Below are 17,938 nucleotides of genomic sequence, written 5' to 3'. Positions count from 1 at the left end.
AAAAATAAATAATATTAATTTAATAAGCTTAAATCAATTTGAATTTACCAGTAAATTGATTAACCTTTCGTTTCGTTTAAAAGAAAACATCCTCAAAAAAGACCGTTAAAAGTGCGATTCAAAAAGGTACTAATATCGGATATTCATGTTCCGAACCCATTATATCGATTTCTTAGACCGATAACAAATCGCCCACATTCACGCCACGGGTACTAAAATCGGCTACCCGAGTTCAAAACCAAATATATCTTTTTCATATACCGATAACCGATCGCGCACATTTGGAGATCTTGGACTGCCCTTAAACAGTCACACTTAAACATTGTGTTGCATTTTTCTAAAGGTTTGGATTAGAAAGATATTGGCGCGTCTTTTGCAGAGTTTTGCGACCGACTTTAAGTGCAATAAAGAGCGGATTAGTGCAGAGCACCTAACCCGTAACCATGGACAAGTTCCTGCTGCGCAATCCGACGTGGAAGACAAAGACATATGGCTCGGTCGTGGCTAGTTCCAGTTCCTCGGTCGCCGCCAAGAAAATAGCGGCGTCACCCATCCGCCGGCCGTTGCAGGATTCAAATCTTGGGGACACCAGGTCTAAGCCAACTACTACCCTGCCTTCGAAATCTCAATCTCAGGCTCTGGCAGGTTGGCTGTGCATTCCGTTTTTAGAGATCTAACACCCCAGTAGTTTTAGTTCCGGATGCTTAGCTAACCCAAAATTTTTAGTTGTAGAAAGTAGTAAAAAAATATCAGATCACCATGTGGAGGAATGACCCCAACATTGCTAACAAGATGCGTTCTCTGTTGCTAGATGACCAGAAGGCCAGGGATCAGCTGATGCTCAAGCAAAACCTAGCCGCCATCAAAGCTACCAGTCAGCACCGCTCCGAGTTCCAGAAGGACCAGAATCAAGACGAGGCGACAGCACCGGAAGCAGCTCAAGTTCCTCCGAGCAGGATAGCTACGCCCACCAGGCAGGAAGGACAGTGGGCACGACTGCAGCAAGATCTCAACAGCCCCAATGCTGCACTGCGTCTGCGCGCCATACGTGCCTTAAAGTAAGATCAAACTGTTGTTGCTCAGCCACCAAATGACTATGACTTAAGAATAATGTATTTAATTTACGATTTCCAAGAATCTTTTATATGAAAACCTTGCTTGCTAAAACGGCCAAAGGTCTTAATACTTTTGCTTCAGCTTTATGTGTTGTATATTGATTTTATATCTGTTTTTCTATAGATATCGTATTGCGCAATTAATTCTTATTTAAACTAGCATCTACTATACATATGTATTTTTAGGAGCCCCACTAAGTCGGCGTACAATACATTCGATGTGCCAATTGCCGAGCAAAGCATCATTACAATGGAAGAACGCAATCCACCACAGCCACTTAGCTTACCTGAATTGCTCAAAGACATCGTCGTCTACGTGGAGGTGCGAACTGGCAACGACAATCGTTCAGAGGGCGTAAAAACAATCATTTCCAAAATGGGAGCCCAAGTCAAAGATCGCCTAACGCGGTAAGTTAATAATATAGCATTTTCATAAGAAATTATACTGAAAACATCTTTCAATTTGGTTACAGCACCACCACACATGTCGTCTTCAAGGATGGTCTGCTGTCCACTTACAAAAAGGCAGTCGAGTGGAAAATACCAGTCGTCTCAATATTGTGGATTGAGGCCTGCAAAGTGCAGCGCAAAATATGCGATCCCAGCCAATTTCCCATCAGCAATATACGAATGTACGAGTATCCAGAACTCTTCGGTAAAATACCGGTAAGTGAATCTGGTTTTTATATGCAATTTCAATAGACTGGGATTTATATGGGATTTACACAGACGATATTCTTGTTTTTTAATAGGACTGTAGTGATTTATTTGACGTTTATCTACAGTTCGCTACAATGTCCGAAATGGAATTTTGCTTCAGTTGATAACGAAGCTAGACTTCATATTCGTATTATTCAAATACATTCGATTTAACAGCCTGTTCAAAGGCTTTATCAGCTCTTAGTTGATAACGTTGTACAGACAAATTCATCAACTCCACTTGAGATACCGGTTGAAATTAGCTAAAGTTAAATAACATTTCCTCTTAAAACAAATAAGAAAGCCTTTAATTAGTTTAATCGATGGCCAATATATATATATGACTTTCCTGACTCAGATGTTTACTAACATTTTTTTTACAGGGGGAATAGGAAAGCCTTTAATTAGTTTAATCGTTAGCACTATCAATTTATGAGTTTTCGGGCACAGAAGCAAAAGCATTAATTCCACTCGAGATATGCCCCTAACTAATGGGTCATTGAGGGCTGCAGTGTTTATGGCTTTATGACGCTAATAAAGAACTATTAAAGTTCAGGTATGGAAATTCCTTCAAAGCTACCAAGAGGTCTTATCGAACACTTTTCTTGATGACCACGATCACAGTGTATGGACTGTGGCCCGAGGCACTTGTGCTGGTACATACATAAATATCAGAAATGATTAGTTAATCCAGAAAATGGCGAGCACAAACGCAGGGCCGTGGCCCGTCTGAAATTGCACGTATCTCAAACACGGAATACGCGCAATATTGGGAACTCTTCGTGTCCGCCAGATTCTTATCACTTATCACTCGCTGACAGCGAGTCAACCAACTGTGTTGTTGGCTCTTTGGGTTATCTAATTGAATTTACTTGTACTTATCAAGCTATAGTAGGGCCCCGGCGACGGCCAGGAAATTGTGCGGACGACGAGGCCAGCTTTATCTGTCCGGAGAAGAAGCAAATGGATGTAACAGAGAGATGTTCATTTGAATGCGCTTTGTTTTATTGCTTAAACATTAAACAGTTTAAAAGACACAAGCTGCTGGACGCCGGTGACAACTTAAAACCTAATTCACATGCACATTTGTTTACAATCTTTCCGAGAACGATTCATTTACATAACTCGCTGGGAATTTGTCATACAGTACACAGATTACAATTGCACGGATGCCACCGCGGCATAGCAAATTCTCAAGTTTCTTTTCTACAAAACTTACACTCTACGTTAGATTATTAGATTCTCGTTTTGGGCTGGTTTTGAGATTTGTACAATGCCCGCTTCTATTTACAAGCCAGCAGAGGAATAGCGTTAAGTACAATGGAATCTTTGAGTTTTACACTAGCTTAGGAGTTCTGCGAGGCGGGCGATGGCTGGCTGGTGATTCTTCACGACAGAGCCACCTCCAGGCACATCATTATCAGGAATCCGGATACAGTACCCCACGTGGCGATCGTACCATTGCCGCTGGCATGTGCCTCGGGTAAAATGTCATCCGACACAATGTAGATCATAGCTCCAGCGGCGAAGGACAAGGCATACGGCAGGATTAGGTTGGCAAAGGTCACAGCCACGGCACCAAGCACGCCAAAGATAGGCTCCACCATTCCCGACAGTTGTCCGTACCATAGGGCCCTCTTCACACTGAATCCTGCGGCATGCAGGGGCAAGCTAACGGCTAATCCCTCGGGGAAGTTCTGAATTCCAATGCCTATGGCCAGATTGCGAGCACTCTCAAATGTCGAAGAGTTTGTAGATCCAATGGCTCCAAAGCTAACACCCACCGCCAATCCTTCGGGTATATTATGGACTGTAATGGCCACAACCAATAGCATAATCCTCTTCCACTGGGACAAGGCCTCCTCCGCGCGCTGTTGCTCCTCCGGTGTGGTGTAGGTGCATTGCTCCATATCGTTAATGCTGCTTCCCTTCTTCCGGCGCCTCGATTCCCCGCTGTGCTGGACACTCAAACAGTCCGAAAAGCTATCCAAACTCTTGGAAGCCAATCTATCAGACGCCCCATTTCGTTTAGAGTCCTCAATGGCAATGTCCGCTTTGTCCTTGTTTGATTGCGTCATCTGAATCATCATGTTGGTGCTATTAAGGCCAAGGTAGGACATCAATTTATCGCAACCGTAGACGAAAATGGATCCCAGGAGGAAGCCTCCAGACACAGGCAAAAATGCATAGACTCCGTACAAATGGGAACTCTCGGCCATCTCAATGGCTGGCTTGAGAAGTGACCAAAACGATGCTGCTATCATCACGCCAGCTGCAAATCCTAAGGCGGCATCCAGGGATCTCCTCTGGTTTCCCCTCACGAAAATTACCAGAGCGGCGCCAGCAGCCGTCAATCCCCAGGTGAGGAGGGTGCCCAGCAGAGCCTGCGTTACGGGTCCATAGCCGGGAATCATTTTGTTTATAGAGCTCCACCGCCGTGCTCGTCTCCGGCTGGTATGGAATTGTTCTCAAGTTTTATTCGCGTGTGCGGGGAAAACAAGTTTTTTTAATTGTTGTACCACGATTGTTTACCTGCAATTGTGCGCAGAAATGTGCCACGTTCTTGGGCACTGATTGCAGGGTAAACAAAACAACTGAACACAATTTTCAATGGAGTTTTAAGTTCTCGGTGTTTTTCAAGGGAATCTCCGGGAACACTTGTTGCTTATCGTCTTGTTTTAATGGAATGCTATAGAATGCAGCGGGGGAATGTAGGGGGACGCGTAATACTGTCGGGTTGATTACAAAAAAAGGTCTACTAGCTCTACTGGAGCGCGTCGGAAAGTGATGAATGAGCCGCTGACTGAGCTGACAGCCCCACAAAAAGCAAATTTTATAGGGCCGCTGGCTGTATGCCGCAGCTATCGATAGTGCTATCGGTGGTGTTTATCGATAAACGACAAGTGCTAGGTATGGCACTCTCACGGCGCCATTTTTAAATTAAAATTCGTCGTTAAAAATAATTAATTTGAAGTTATAAAAATAAATAAATTTAAGTTAATGAAATATCAATTTATGCATGATTGAGTATTATCGATTATGTATTAGTGTAAAACCTTCTCAGCAGGCAGCGATATTGGTCTCAGTCCAGATAAGAACGTTTTTTATTTAAACAACGGGCCAGCTATCACGTAGTTATAGACAAATAAAACAGTGTTTTCTAGTCAACATGACTGACAGAGTCGGACAAAAAGTCGGCAGCATCCGCAGCATCAACAATAAAAGCAAAGGGCATGAGCTGCTCCCCATAATTAGACCCAGACTTAAGCCAACTTAAATTTATTCTTGAATTTGCAGCGTGTTAAATTTATGCAGCCGGATTCTGAGTTGAGTCAGAAACCACGTAAACGCCAAGGAACTCCAACATCTTCCAAGGATAATGAGTCAGGATCCGCCAAAAAGCGTGCACTTCCGGAAACTCCTACAACCACCACACCAAAGGTATAAAAAGAACTCTTTTTTATTTCATCAAGTTTTTAATACCTATAAAAATGTAAAACGTTTTTTACTGTTAAAAATAATCCTATGTTACGTTGAAAACATATTTTTTTAATTTTCTTCTTTCAGAATGACATCAGCCGTTTCTTCAGGAGCCTTAACCGAAAACCTTCAAATGATGAGGGAGTCGAGTCACCAGCCACCAAACTACTCAACAGGTGGGGTTAAAAAATATATTCACATAAAAAAAAGGACTTTTTACTAATACAAAACATTTTCTGTTTACACAGAATAAGCAGTGGTTGCTACACTCCTTTGGGGGCAGTTGGTGTTTCCCAGCAGAAGGAAACCAATGGAAGCGGAGATGCTGGAACCGAAAAAGTGCAAGCCCAAAAGAGTTTGCAGTTTGGAGAGCAGGCCGGCAACAATACACCTCAGCCGAATCCTTCCAGCACTACACGCCCACGGCGGAGCACAGTGGAACCGCCACCGGTAATGACGCCACCAGTGCGTACAAGTCGACGTCGCAGCTGTGTGGCCGAAATCGGCAGTCCCGCGGCATTGGAACCAAAAATGACTCGACGCCGGAGCTCACTCCACGTTAGCGTAGTCGTCAAATCAATACAAGAAGACCCATCCACAGCTTTAGAGCCCAGAATGACTCGTCGCAGGAGCTCATTACTATTGGCTTCCACGCCAACAGAGGAATCAGAGCAAAAGCAGATCATAGAGACCATAGCCGAGGAGCTGGCTCCCATTCAAGAGAACAGAAATTCAATTGTTATGACCCAAAAAAAGATAATCAATCAAACGGATATTGTTGAGCAATCAATTGAAATGTCCGCAGTTGAGTCGGAACCTTCTTACAAAGCTGACAGGCGTGGCACGCTCTATGCCGCTGAAAGTATGGATATAAGTGCATCTCGACGTCGCAGCGTGGCCACATCAAGCTCAGATCTGACTAACGTGACTACCCAGACTTCGATCTCCAACGTGGAGGAGCCACTGACTCCTCTGTTCAGTTCAACGCGACTGCCGAGCGGTCAATCCACAGGAAACCGGAGACGCACCATCTTCAACCTGGACATGGAAGTGATAAACGAAAGCATCGAAAGACTGAACCAATCGCATCGCAGATCCCTAGCTTTGGCAAACGAAGCAGAATTGGGCGAGTGTCGCCAAGTTACACAAGAACCACCGCAGGCGGAAGCGAACTTATCGCAAGAACCGAAAAGGCGGCGCCTTTTCAACCCAAACGACGAGGTTGTCATTTCACCACCGAAGAGCAGTAGGAAGAGTCGTCTCAGCATAATTGGTTCATCCAGCTCAGTCCAAAAGCGTCGACGTTCGCTTGCCACTCCTGCCAAAACCTCGTCTTCGGAGATGTGTATCCCTGTCCCCGTTCCCAACCCCATTACAACCATTCAGGGTGAAAACTCCAATAAAAAAGAGACACCTGAGGCTTCCATCAATGGCGATCTTGAGCTAGAGAATTCCATATCAACTGCTGAGGAAGCGAACGACAAACCAAAGAGCAAGCCGCGTTCACGTACTCGCACTCTAGTACACACCAACATGCGTAAGGAGCAGGTCCAGGTTATCCAAAAGGTTGGTAGCACGAAGGAGTGACCAGTACACCATCCATCCATCCATTATCCTCTGATTGTAACCTTTGTAGGAATAGTTAGTAAACTGTAATAGTTTGTAAATTAGCATATTCGCAACTCGTTAATGGCCCATATTAATTATTGATTAAGCATAAACAACACTCGGTAGATTGGTAGAGAAGTTCCTCATTTGTAAAGCCTCCCGCACAATTGAATAAATAATATCCGTGGCGGTCATAAATCCTAATCGAAAAACCGCCCTTCAATCCCAGGCCCTGCGCAAGTTACGCGGCATGCGGCATGAATTGACCGTAACCGAGCGCACCACCCACCTGGTTAGCCTGGAGCCGCGCCGAACCCTGAATCTCCTGCGCGGCTTGATGCGCGGAGTCTGGATCGTTAGTTATCAATGGGTATTAGCATCAATACGGGCCGGCAAGTGGATCAGAGAAGAGCCCTACGAGCTAACAAGGTTTTCTCGAGCCATCGAGGTGAGTTCTATAAGTAGTTTTTATATTAACAACCAATTCTTATTTATCATATTTCTTCTCTAGATTTGCCGTACTGAAAGGCAAGCCTTTGGTAAATACTACAAGTGCGAGTTGTTCCGTTTCATGGAGCCCTTTTATGTGTCATCCCTTTGCCGGCCAATGCAATTCAACAATATGAAGGAGTTGCTCATTCTAGGTGGCGCCACTTTGACCGAAAATCGCTTTAAGGCTAAATACGTAATTGGGGACAAGCGACGAGCCGAGGATGAGCGAATCTACTTGGATGCCTTTTGGGTGCTAGACAGCATCACTTGCATGCAAATCCAGAAGTTTGGGAAATACCTAATGAAAAGTGCCATAATCACGGCCGGGGGCATCAGGTACGAGGATCCTAGAGAGCGTGATGAGGACAGCCATTCGCATAGACGACATGACTACGTCGACCCACCCTTGGTGATGGACAAATAAAGCTTGACGGCGGCTTTTCACCTTACAAAATTAACTATCGCACTTAGAGGACCGTTTTCCATATCTGTTTCGCCTTCTTTGTTGCGCTACAATTTTTAAACCTCCCTATGTAAATATAATTATATACATTAGATAATTTTATTTTGATTTGACTGATTTTAATCGTTTTAATGATTTTTATTTTTCTGGTCTTTACGAAACTTTTAATTTGTACTTTTTAGAATTCAGTGGTTTAAAATGATTAAAATATTTTTTTAAAAAGTGTAATTATTTCCATCTACATTTAAGTATACTTTAAAAAGAACCAAATAATGTTAAATATAAGACCAATATATGCTGTTTTATGTAAAGATTAAAATCACCTGCTGTATAAAAGTATGCAAAAAATTAGTAATTACTCTTTACTAAAACTAAAAAAACTGGAAACTGGTACTCAAAATTTTTTTTTGCTTTACCAAATAAATTTTAAAATTTTCTACCTGCGTTGAAGTATTCAACTACCCCCAATGAAACATTTCAACACATTTAGTTGCAAATGCTCGCTTTATTTAAACGATTGAGGTATTTGTTGTCAGATTTGATTGTTGTACTCATCAACTAGCTCTTGTTTGTACTTTGTGGCATCGACAAGGGGAATGTGGCTTGCGGGTGGTCAATAGCGCTGAAAATCAAAAAAGCAACAACCAAAAAGATGGTGCTTTTAATGGCTGGGTGGTTAAAGGTTTAAAACAAAATAAATACAAAAATAGGGTTTTTATTTTTTGTAAATAAAGTTATCGCTTCTATTCTGGTTCTTTTCATGTGTACAAAGTAGTGTGTGCAAAAATAGGGTAAGATAAACGATACATATCAAATTAAAAAGGTTAATTTAAACGATATTATAAATGCTACAGAGGATATCTATATATGATACCATAAAGAAGTCAATTCCTTATAATATCATACGTAGTAAACTAAAGATCGACGGGGAGATGGAGGAGGAGTGGATGCATAAATGCATGTTTTTTTTTCCCAAAGTGCGCACTCATCCTTGGGATCCACCGTTTCCCATGTTTTAGGCGGCGTCGACTGCATTTAGCATTCGTATCCGTCGAAATTCCTTTCGATGGAAGAAATTAAACTTTTGCTTCTGCTGGAACATCATCTTATCGGTCATCTTGCGCAGTACAGGTGTTGGTGTTAGACTACTATTGTGCTCGCTGCTGCTGTTGTTGCTGGTATTGTTGAGTGGTGTTGTTGGCTGCATTATGATGTTTAATTGCTTGCTGCTGCTTGTTGTTTTTGTTTCTGAGTGGGTGCAAGCCAGCTACTTCTTGCCCTTGGTGGCCTTCTCGGCGGCCTTGGTGACCTTGCCACCGGAAGCGTCCTTGAAGTTGACAGCCTTGATGACACCGACAGCCACGGTCTGCCTCATGTCACGCACAGCGAAACGACCCAGAGGGGGGAACTCCTGGAAGGACTCCACGCACAGGGGCTTGGAGGGCACCAGGTTGACGATGGCAGCATCGCCAGACTTGATGAACTTGGGGTTCTCCTCAGTGGTCTTGCCGGAACGACGGTCGACCTTCTCCTTGATCTCAGCGAACTTGCAAGCAATGTGAGCGGTGTGGCAATCCAGCACGGGGGTGTAGCCGTTGGCGATCTGACCAGGGTGGTTCAGCACGATGACCTGAGCGGTGAAGTCGGCGGCGCCCTTGGGGGGGTTGGACTTGGAGTCACCGGCAACGTAGCCACGACGCAGCTCCTTAACGGAAACGTTCTTGACGTTGAAACCAACGTTGTCTCCGGGAACGGCCTCCTGCAGGGCTTCGTGGTGCATCTCCACGGACTTAACCTCAGTGGTGATGTTAGCAGGGGCGAAGACCACAACGGTACCGGGCTTCAGCACACCAGTCTCCACACGGCCCACGGGTACTGTTCCAATACCGCCAATTTTGTACACATCCTGCAGGGGCAGACGCAGGGCCTTGTCGGTGGGACGGGCTGGGGGGAGGATAGCATCGAGAGCATCGATCAGGGTCTTGCCGTCAGCGTTACCCTCCTTGCGCTCCACCTTCCATCCCTTGAACCAGTTCATGTTGGTAGATGGTTCCAACATGTTGTCGCCGTGCCATCCAGAGATGGGCACGAAAGCAACGGCAGCTGGGTTGTAGCCGATCTTCTTGATGTAAGAGGAGACTTCCTTCTTGATTTCCTCATAACGGGCCTCGCTGTATGGTGGCTCAGACGAGTCCATCTTGTTGACACCAACGATCAGCTGCTTCACACCCAGGGTGAAGGCGAGCAGGGCGTGCTCGCGGGTCTGGCCGTTCTTGGAGATACCAGCCTCGAACTCTCCGGTTCCGGCGGCCACAATCAGCACGGCGCAATCGGCCTGCGAGGTACCAGTGATCATGTTCTTGATGAAATCCCTGTGTCCGGGGGCATCAATGATGGTCACGTAGTACTTGGCAGTCTCGAACTTCCACAGGGCAATATCGATGGTGATACCACGCTCGCGCTCGGCCTTCAACTTATCCAAAACCCATGCGTACTTGAAGGAGCCCTTGCCCATCTCCTGGGCCTCCTTCTCGAACTTCTCGATGGTACGCTTGTCGATACCACCGCACTTGTAGATCAAGTGTCCGGTGGTGGTCGACTTGCCGGAATCGACGTGTCCGATAACGACAATGTTAATGTGAATCTTTTCCTTGCCCATGTTGGATGATTACACGATGGCTGTTGATTTTGTGTTCGTGTGTTGGAAGGTTGGAAACATTGGAAGGTTGCAGGTTTCGGTGGGTTGGCGAGCAAGAAAGGTTGGAAAAAACAAAGGGTAAAACATTTCGTTAGCATTCTGTTGGTTTTTCTACTTTTTTTTATCTACTACAATTATTAGTGGGTACAACAAATTTTCTCATTCCCTTGCGTACTTTCGACTTTTGTTTGCATGCCCAAACTCAACCTAACCTCAAACCCTGACTAACGCACAAAACGTGTTTTTTAAGGTTAGGTTGAGTGCCAGCATGTAGGGGTGTGGGTAAAAGGGAGACAAGACTACAGATAAAAAACGCGTGCAAAATAATATTCCTATAGGAAACTCGATTCATTCAGTGATTTTGGTATTTTTTTTATCGTCAAATGTCTTCAGTAGCAGAACTGAAAAATCATCATCATATTGAATCGATAAGTCCAAAGGAAAATTCCAGCAAATTTAATTCGCGAATATACACATGTGCTTATCTACTTGTGTGTGTGTGTCCATGTGTCTGACGCTGTTGCCGGCCGGAGGAAAAAGAAAGAGAGGAAAAGAGAGCAAGCAAAATGGCGACTGGGCATGAGTGCGTGTGACTTATACAAACGCAAGCGATCTCGCCGCGGTGGCACAATTGAAAATTGAAAAGTAGAAAGGAAAACGATTTCATCAAGAATTGTAAGTGCAACGGCAGGCATATTGACTGAACCGAATGGAAATTGCAAAATCGAATATGTAAATGCTATTTCGCCAGATATGATAATGTGCTGAAAACTCGAAAAATCGCATTTTTTTTGTGTTGCTAAGAAGTTTTTTTCGCCCACTTGACTCACACCAATGAATAGCGTGATCCGCCATTTTGAAATACTATGCCGCATACATCGAGAAAATGAAAATCTCGAAGCAACAATATAAGCAAAAATGAAACCACGTTTTTCACGTGTTAATTAGTACATCTGGTGGATGACCTCTGTGTGCAGCGTGGGCGTGGCAAATTAATTACACACCAATTGTACCATATTGAAAATGAAAATGCGGCTGAAGAAGCCGGAAAAATGACTAAGCTACTGAGGGTGTTAATAAGTAGTAGCCACGCAAGGCGATTTAAAATTTTTCGGCTTTGCAGACTGCCACGTGTTTGCTTTTGCTGGATGGCCACCTTTCACTTTGGAAAATCGCCGTTAGAGGTTATCTTCAAAACTAACACACACACACAAAGAGAAAACATCACGAAATATGCACAAATTCGGCGTCTTGAATGCATATTTGTTTATTAATTGTTCGCTACCTGCATTTCGATTGCAGAATTCACTTAATTATATAGTCTCACTGATGAACTTACTCTCAAATAAGCTGAATGAGAAATCACGAAGTCTAAGCGGCGACGGATTCGAACAAAGTGAACGAGTGTTCGGTAGCGCTGAGCGCAGGAAGCCTCGTTTGACGCGCTGTGTGGCCGTAGCTGAGAAGCTGTCAAACCAGCGATACTATCGCACTGAGGTGTTTCCACTTAGCCGTTTCCACTAAATGCGATTTCAGGGCGCGTCAATTTGTAGGTCTATAATATCACTGTTTAGTTACGACTTTTTATATATGTTTTATAATAAAAAAGGAAAATTTTTTTTTATATTTTTCCCTGATTTCAAATTTCATAAATAGATGTCTAGTTTTTTATATCTGTTTGCAATAGCAATATTTTGTTTAATCTTCGAATATTTATGTATTACGTCAATATCTCACAACAATCTAGTTTTTAATAAAAATTTATTTTTCAGTTAGCTCCAATATGCAAGAAAACTTATTAATGAGAACATTGCAAAGTTAATTGAAAATTGAATAGTTAATTGAAAAATAAAAACATATATATGTATTTGCATTCAATTTTTAACTATTACTCACCACTTGTCACTCACCCTTGTGAAAAAAATATGCGTAATCAGTATACGCCGCAGCCTTATAATGCAAACCATTTAAAGCTTTTTCAAATCGTTTCCTCGTTTTGTGAAATTAGTTTATATTGGGTTATTGGGTTATATTGGGTTAAACTAAACCATGAATTTATAAACTAGATAAAGTTATAATAAATTATATCCATATGTACATATAATTTTATAAAACAAAGATCAAATCGAATTGGGTTTCGCTATAGCTATTCATCCCTATTTTAAAATTATTTTTATTAAACAAATTCGAAAGTAATGCTTTGTTATCGCTTAATATCTAAAAAATGTACTATAAATACGATAAATCACCAAATTATAGGCAAAAAAATAAATTAATATAAATTATCTTAAAAGCTCTTAATTAATTAAATTAAATTTTAAATAAAGCTTTCTTATATCTTGATTTTTTGCTTTAATCACGCCTGGGCACACCACCACGAAGCAGAATAAGAAGCGACGTGGCGAAAGAGGCGAAACGCAAAGTTAATCGTTGAAGAAAATTGAACCGGTCCGGTCCTAAGTTTTTGTTGTAGTAGTAGGCGGTCGACGGCCTAGTTGAACTTAAATTATTTACCGATATCGTTTTTTAAATAATATCCAACAATGATGTGGCGTCTTGCTGGAGTTCTTCTCCTGGGCTTCATTGCCATCTCATTCGGATCGGAGCAGGATGTTCTGGATTTGGGAGACGACGACTTCGCCACCACCCTAAAACAACATGAAACTACATTGGTCATGTTCTACGCCCCCTGGTGAGTGGTGGGCGTGGCAGGGTGTCTTGTAGTGTAGGCCAAATGCATTGCGTGTGCAATTCGTGGCTAATCAGCTTGTTGCGTCTGCAACTTAATTTAATTCCCGATTCCCCGGCATTTGTATTCGCTAAGTACACGTCAGCGTTTGCTTTGCCGGCAAAAAAACGACAAAGGGAAAAGGCGAGAAAAGAAGAAACGAGAAACGAAACGATATGAAGGAACAGCACAAAGATGACATGCCAGTATTGGTGTTGTCGGCCATTTTAAAGAGCGGGGTGTCAAGTTGGTATAAATGTACATACAATTACCTCTCAATTTGTCCGTGACTCTTTTACTTAGGGATAATGATAGTTAGCGCCCTATATCCCACTCTGTATTTTGGACTATTTCCATTATTATAGCTTATATCATCCCAGTTTGAGGGCTCATATTATAATAATCAACTTCCTATTGATATGGTTCATATGCGAGTGCTAGTACATAATGGTGGTGATTAAGCTGACAACCAGCCAATGTTATAGGTTAAACTAATATATGAATATATGTACAATGTATATTTAAATTTTCGTTGATGCCAAGTCAGCAATTCAAAAATTTACATACAGACATATAACCCATTAAATGCACCTTTATTCCCTTAAGAGGTCGGAAAATATATATTTTATACGAACTTGAGAAAACAGATTATTTATTTTAACCTTAAAGTGATCTCAAAACTACAAATCTTTGAAATCTGTTTGTATGTAAATGAACATTATAGCTCTTATTTATATTTATATTTACTCGCTTTGAGCAAATATGTTTGTCTACTATCTGAGAAAAACTATAAACTCACTTGAGCAATGAACCTGCTAAGTAAATTATTTGTTTTTTTTTGCCGGCCGGCGCGCTCAAAATCCGAAAGAGCTGTTGGACTACTTTGGCATGAAACTTTAATCCACAAACCATAAACCTTATCATCACTAAAACACAAACACGCAGAAAATAATTTAATGTTAAAATCTAAACAAATATTTGGTTTCTTTCTTTTTTAATGTTAATTGCTTAAAAATGTTAGTTATTTGTTAAATATTTATAGACACATTTTTTAACGTAGTTTTTTTAATAATTTGTACTTATTTAAATATACTGATGATGGGTATTGATATTGACTTTTAGAACTATTATTTAAGATAAGAACTAAGGCGTTTCTCCGCCTGTAGACTTAATGGGCCCCTTGTACTTGATAAGGCACTTGATATGATCCACACCCCAACATTAATTAAAAGGCCGTTTTTCGGGAACTTGTCTTTTCGTTGCCTTGATAACGAATGATGAATTAGGCAGTGCTGTTCCCAAAAGATGTTTTAACTGACGTGTCCTAATAGAGTTGTTCTCTCTTTGTTTCAAGGTGCGGCCACTGCAAGCGATTGAAGCCCGAGTATGCCAAGGCGGCCGAGCTCGTGAAAGACGATGATCCACCAATCAAGCTGGCCAAGGTTGACTGCACGGAAGCTGGCAAGGAGACTTGTAGCAAGTACTCAGTCAGCGGCTACCCCACGCTGAAGATCTTCCGTCAGGATGAAGTGTCCCAGGATTACAATGGACCGCGCGAGGCCAGCGGCATTGCAAAGTACATGCGCGCCCAGGTTGGACCCGCTTCCAAGAACGTGCGCACCGTCGCCGAACTGGTCAAGTTCCTGGACAGCAAGGACACTACTGTGTTCGGCTACTTCAGTGACATCGACTCCAAACTGGCTAAGGTATTCCTGAAGTTTGCCGACAAGAACCGCGAGAAGTACCGCTTCGGACACTCCAGCGAGCAGGAGGTCCTCGATAAGCAGGGCGAAACGTAAGTGGGAGGATCTATTCAAGATTGAGTTCCTTTTCGAACATTTTCAAGACTGTTTTTTGTTTTATATATTTTATAACTGTTAATAAATAGCTTAAGTGCGAGTTTTTTAACTTCAATTTTTTAATTGATTAATCCCTTTCAGCGATAAGATTGTCCTGATCCGTGCCCCTCATTTGAGCAACAAGTTCGAGTCTTCCTCGATTAAGTTTGAAGGCAGCTCCGACTCCGATCTAACCACCTTCGTCAAGGAGAACTTGTAAGTTGAGTTATCGCATTCCGCTTGGGAGAAATAACTTTATACCAATCTTTCCAACAGCCATGGTCTTGTGGGTCACCGCAATCAGGATTCGGTCAAGGACTTCCAGAACCCCTTGATTACTGTTTACTACAGCGTAGACTACCAGAAGAACCCCAAGGGAACCAACTACTGGCGCAACCGTGTGCTTAAGGTGGCCAAGGAGTTTGTGGGTCAGATCAACTTTGCAATCGCCTCCAAGGATGAATTCCAGCACGAGTTGAACGAGTACGGCTACGATTTCGTTGGCGACAAGCCTGTGGTCTTGGCCCGCGACGAAAAGAATCTCAAATACGCCCTGAAGGAGGAGTTCTCTGTCGAGAATCTGCAGGACTTTGTCGAGAAGCTACTGGGCAATGAGCTGGAGCCTTACATCAAGAGTGAACCTATCCCCGAGTCGAACGACGCTCCCGTCAAAGTGGCTGTTGCCAAGAACTTCGATGAGCTGGTGATCAACAATGGCAAGGACACCTTGATTGAATTCTACGCTCCATGGTGCGGTCACTGCAAGAAGCTGACTCCCATTTACGAAGAGCTGGCCGAGAAACTGCAAAACGAGGAGGTTGCCATCGTCAAGATGGACGCCACCGCCAACGATGTTCCGCCAGAGTTCAATGTGCGCGGCTTCCCCACCCTCTTCTGGCTGCCTAAGGACTCTAAGAACAAGCCAGTGAGCTACAACGGAGGTCGCGAGGTCGATGACTTCCTGAAGTACATTGCCAAGGAGGCGACTACAGAACTGAAGGGCTTCGACCGCAGCGGCAAGCCCAAGAAGACCGAGCTCTAAGCTGCACGCCGGGTTGACTGGCCGCCAACTAGCATTTCCATATTTTTGTAAAATCGAATGCATTCTCCACAATACTTCAGCGAAAATTGTATTAAATTATTTAATAGTGATGAAACGCGTATGAACACAAATTGATGATTATGTCGCAATAAACTTAAATCTTCATTTAATTAGTTAAACAGTTTGCACATTTTCGTTTCATATTTCTTCGGAAATATATTTTGAATGGTTTTGTTCTTCTTAAATCTAAATTGATTGCGTCCTTTGAGGGTATAGGAGTCTACTTAGACAAAGCCGGTCCTTCCTGTTTCTTCCGAAGTGCGTCTTCAAGGTGTTCGTCCAGCATCATGCGGAACCAGTCCGAAATGAATGTGTATTGGTTACGTCCTTGAAAGGCCTTGTAGCCAAATTTCCCATGCCTTGCGACGAAATCGAAGAGGTATACTGTGCTGGGACAGTCGATCGGGGCCATGATCTGGGACATGCAGCCAAGTAGGCGCACCATAAAGTTGGCGCACACACTGGTGGACCAATATTTTTCCTGTCGATAGTAACAGTTACACAGTTTTGTCTAAGATAATATTTTTAAATATATATATGAGTATACTAACGCAGTCCTTCCACAAATTCCGCACGTAGGTTTTCTGTATATTAAGCACAAATCCATTATCGTCGCGATAAGCTATGTAAAGGTTATCGATTCCCAACAGATAGCACTTCACCCACCATTTAAGGGCTTCCGATCGATTGTGGGATGTCCAATCCAGTCTGCTCATATGCACCTGGCGCATCTGCAGTTCTGCCCAATTCTGAACGGGGCCATCCCTGGAATCGGAAGTATAAGGGTTAATATTTCTATTGAAGGCTATTTTGTAAGAACTTACAATCCATTAGGATTCGGCTCGGCCAGTACTGGTGAATCGAACAACACTCGGATGCCGTTTAATTCAATGGAAAAGACACCATGGTATTGACCAGAATCTTTAGAGGAGGGCACTAGGACACCGTTTTCTAAAAGAACCAAAATCAAAAGAGAGATTCAGTTGATTTAATGGTATTTCCAGAGTTCTCCTACCAAATACACAATATTTGTGCAACTCCTTAAGCCAGGATTCTTGCATGATCTTCCTTTGATTGTTCTTGTCGAAGGCGTTGGCTTGATCGCTGTCCATGCGGCAAATGTACATAGTGTTGCGATATCGTGTGACTCCTAGTGACCATCCCGTCATCCTTTCGTAAGGAGCACACATCATTAGCTCGAGAACTTCACTACTGCATACTATATGGGCATTAACCTCCACACGCATGTTATTGGTCAGCATGAGCAAGGAAAACCCCGAGGAATCGATAAACTGAAGCATATTGTCCAAAAGCACTTTGGGGATCTTCTCCTTTTTCTGAGTGTGCTCATTATCTCTCAGACAGATCGGAAATCGGTTGATTGGCGGCACCACTATATAACGGATTCTTTGCGGGTTTCGCTCGAAATGTCCTGACGGGGATAAAGTAAACCCGCCATACGAAATTGGCTTGCTAATTGTTGGAAAGATGAGCACGTCCTTATCTGTCCAGGAATGAACTTGAATATTTAAAAACTGATAGTTTGAGATCATTTCTAATTAGTTATTTCTTTGATCGTTTTTGCAAAAAGAACCGTTGTTGTTGGCATATGGCAACGCCATAGAAATGATTTAAATTACACATTTTTTGATTTTAGCAAAACATACAGATTTTAATTATTATATAGTTTATACAATAAATAAATTATAAATATT

The 17,938-nt window shown here is 42.7% G+C and overlaps 5 protein-coding genes and 1 non-coding gene across 6 annotated transcripts; 2 read left to right on the top strand and 4 right to left on the bottom strand.

The window, feature by feature from the left end:
* The first annotated feature begins 224 nt into the window (after positions 1-224).
* On the top strand, positions 225-7,980 carry LOC108106588 (microcephalin). The gene is made up of 9 exons (XM_017213769.2): positions 225-645; positions 812-1,058; positions 1,302-1,523; positions 1,589-1,781; positions 5,112-5,255; positions 5,382-5,470; positions 5,543-6,860; positions 7,132-7,350; positions 7,414-7,980. Exons 1-9 carry the CDS (start codon positions 444-446, stop codon positions 7,816-7,818), a joined length of 3,039 nt encoding a protein of 1,012 aa, XP_017069258.1. The 5' UTR covers positions 225-443; the 3' UTR covers positions 7,819-7,980.
* Positions 2,798-4,650, bottom strand: LOC108106590 (zinc transporter ZIP11). The gene has a single exon (XM_017213771.2). The coding sequence runs from the start codon at positions 4,226-4,228 to the stop codon at positions 3,203-3,205; it is 1,026 nt and encodes a 341-aa protein (XP_017069260.1). The 5' UTR covers positions 4,229-4,650; the 3' UTR covers positions 2,798-3,202.
* A 576-nt stretch (positions 7,981-8,556) lies between the features above and the next one.
* Positions 8,557-12,000, bottom strand: LOC108106543 (elongation factor 1-alpha 1). The gene is made up of 2 exons (XM_017213696.2): positions 11,895-12,000; positions 8,557-10,536 (listed from the first exon to the last, which is right to left on the bottom strand). The coding sequence occupies exon 2, from the start codon at positions 10,514-10,516 to the stop codon at positions 9,125-9,127; it is 1,392 nt and encodes a 463-aa protein (XP_017069185.1). The 5' UTR covers positions 10,517-10,536; positions 11,895-12,000; the 3' UTR covers positions 8,557-9,124.
* Positions 10,905-10,979, bottom strand: LOC121530540. The gene has a single exon (XR_005993986.1). It is a non-coding gene; the product is annotated as a small nucleolar RNA snR61/Z1/Z11 (small nucleolar RNA).
* Positions 12,001-12,939: 939 nt separating the features above from the next.
* On the top strand, positions 12,940-16,342 carry LOC108106722 (protein disulfide-isomerase A3). Its single transcript, XM_017213959.2, has 4 exons — positions 12,940-13,247; positions 14,638-15,078; positions 15,224-15,337; positions 15,398-16,342. Exons 1-4 carry the CDS (start codon positions 13,099-13,101, stop codon positions 16,161-16,163), a joined length of 1,470 nt encoding a protein of 489 aa, XP_017069448.1. The 5' UTR covers positions 12,940-13,098; the 3' UTR covers positions 16,164-16,342.
* LOC108106723 (protein cutoff) lies at positions 16,288-17,799 on the bottom strand. Its single transcript, XM_017213960.1, has 4 exons — positions 17,239-17,799; positions 17,048-17,174; positions 16,775-16,988; positions 16,288-16,704 (listed from the first exon to the last, which is right to left on the bottom strand). The coding sequence occupies exons 1-4, from the start codon at positions 17,774-17,776 to the stop codon at positions 16,444-16,446; spliced, it is 1,140 nt and encodes a 379-aa protein (XP_017069449.1). The 5' UTR covers positions 17,777-17,799; the 3' UTR covers positions 16,288-16,443.
* Between the last annotated feature and the right edge of the window lie 139 nt (positions 17,800-17,938).

The sequence above is a fragment of the Drosophila eugracilis genome, unplaced genomic scaffold (genome assembly GCF_018153835.1).
Source record: "Drosophila eugracilis isolate 14026-0451.02 unplaced genomic scaffold, ASM1815383v1 contig_90, whole genome shotgun sequence".
NCBI classification, from domain to species: domain Eukaryota; kingdom Metazoa; phylum Arthropoda; class Insecta; order Diptera; family Drosophilidae; genus Drosophila; species Drosophila eugracilis.
Note: the sequence above shows the minus strand (reverse complement) of the source record. Positions and strands in the feature narration are given on the sequence as shown.

Bases quoted from the DNA above. Each gene is read 5' to 3' on its own strand.
- LOC108106543 (XM_017213696.2), bottom strand. From the start codon at position 10,516: ATGGGCAAGGAAAAGATTCACATTAACATTGTCGTTATCGGACACGTC.
- LOC108106722 (XM_017213959.2), top strand. From the start codon at position 13,099: ATGATGTGGCGTCTTGCTGGAGTTCTTCTCCTGGGCTTCATTGCCATC. The intron at 13,248-14,637 runs GTGAGTGGTGGG...CTTTGTTTCAAG, and splicing joins GTCATGTTCTACGCCCCCTG to GTGCGGCCACTGCAAGCGAT. The intron at 15,338-15,397 runs GTAAGTTGAGTT...TCTTTCCAACAG, and splicing joins ACCTTCGTCAAGGAGAACTT to CCATGGTCTTGTGGGTCACC.
- LOC108106588 (XM_017213769.2), top strand. From the start codon at position 444: ATGGACAAGTTCCTGCTGCGCAATCCGACGTGGAAGACAAAGACATAT. The intron at 1,782-5,111 runs GTAAGTGAATCT...TTGAATTTGCAG, and splicing joins AACTCTTCGGTAAAATACCG to CGTGTTAAATTTATGCAGCC. The intron at 6,861-7,131 runs GTTGGTAGCACG...CTTCAATCCCAG, and splicing joins AGGTCCAGGTTATCCAAAAG to GCCCTGCGCAAGTTACGCGG.
- LOC108106723 (XM_017213960.1), bottom strand. From the start codon at position 17,776: ATGATCTCAAACTATCAGTTTTTAAATATTCAAGTTCATTCCTGGACA. The intron at 17,175-17,238 runs GTAGGAGAACTC...TGGTTCTTTTAG, and splicing joins GCACAAATATTGTGTATTTG to AAAACGGTGTCCTAGTGCCC. The intron at 16,989-17,047 runs GTAAGTTCTTAC...TTCCGATTCCAG, and splicing joins GAGCCGAATCCTAATGGATT to GGATGGCCCCGTTCAGAATT.
- LOC108106590 (XM_017213771.2), bottom strand. From the start codon at position 4,228: ATGATTCCCGGCTATGGACCCGTAACGCAGGCTCTGCTGGGCACCCTC.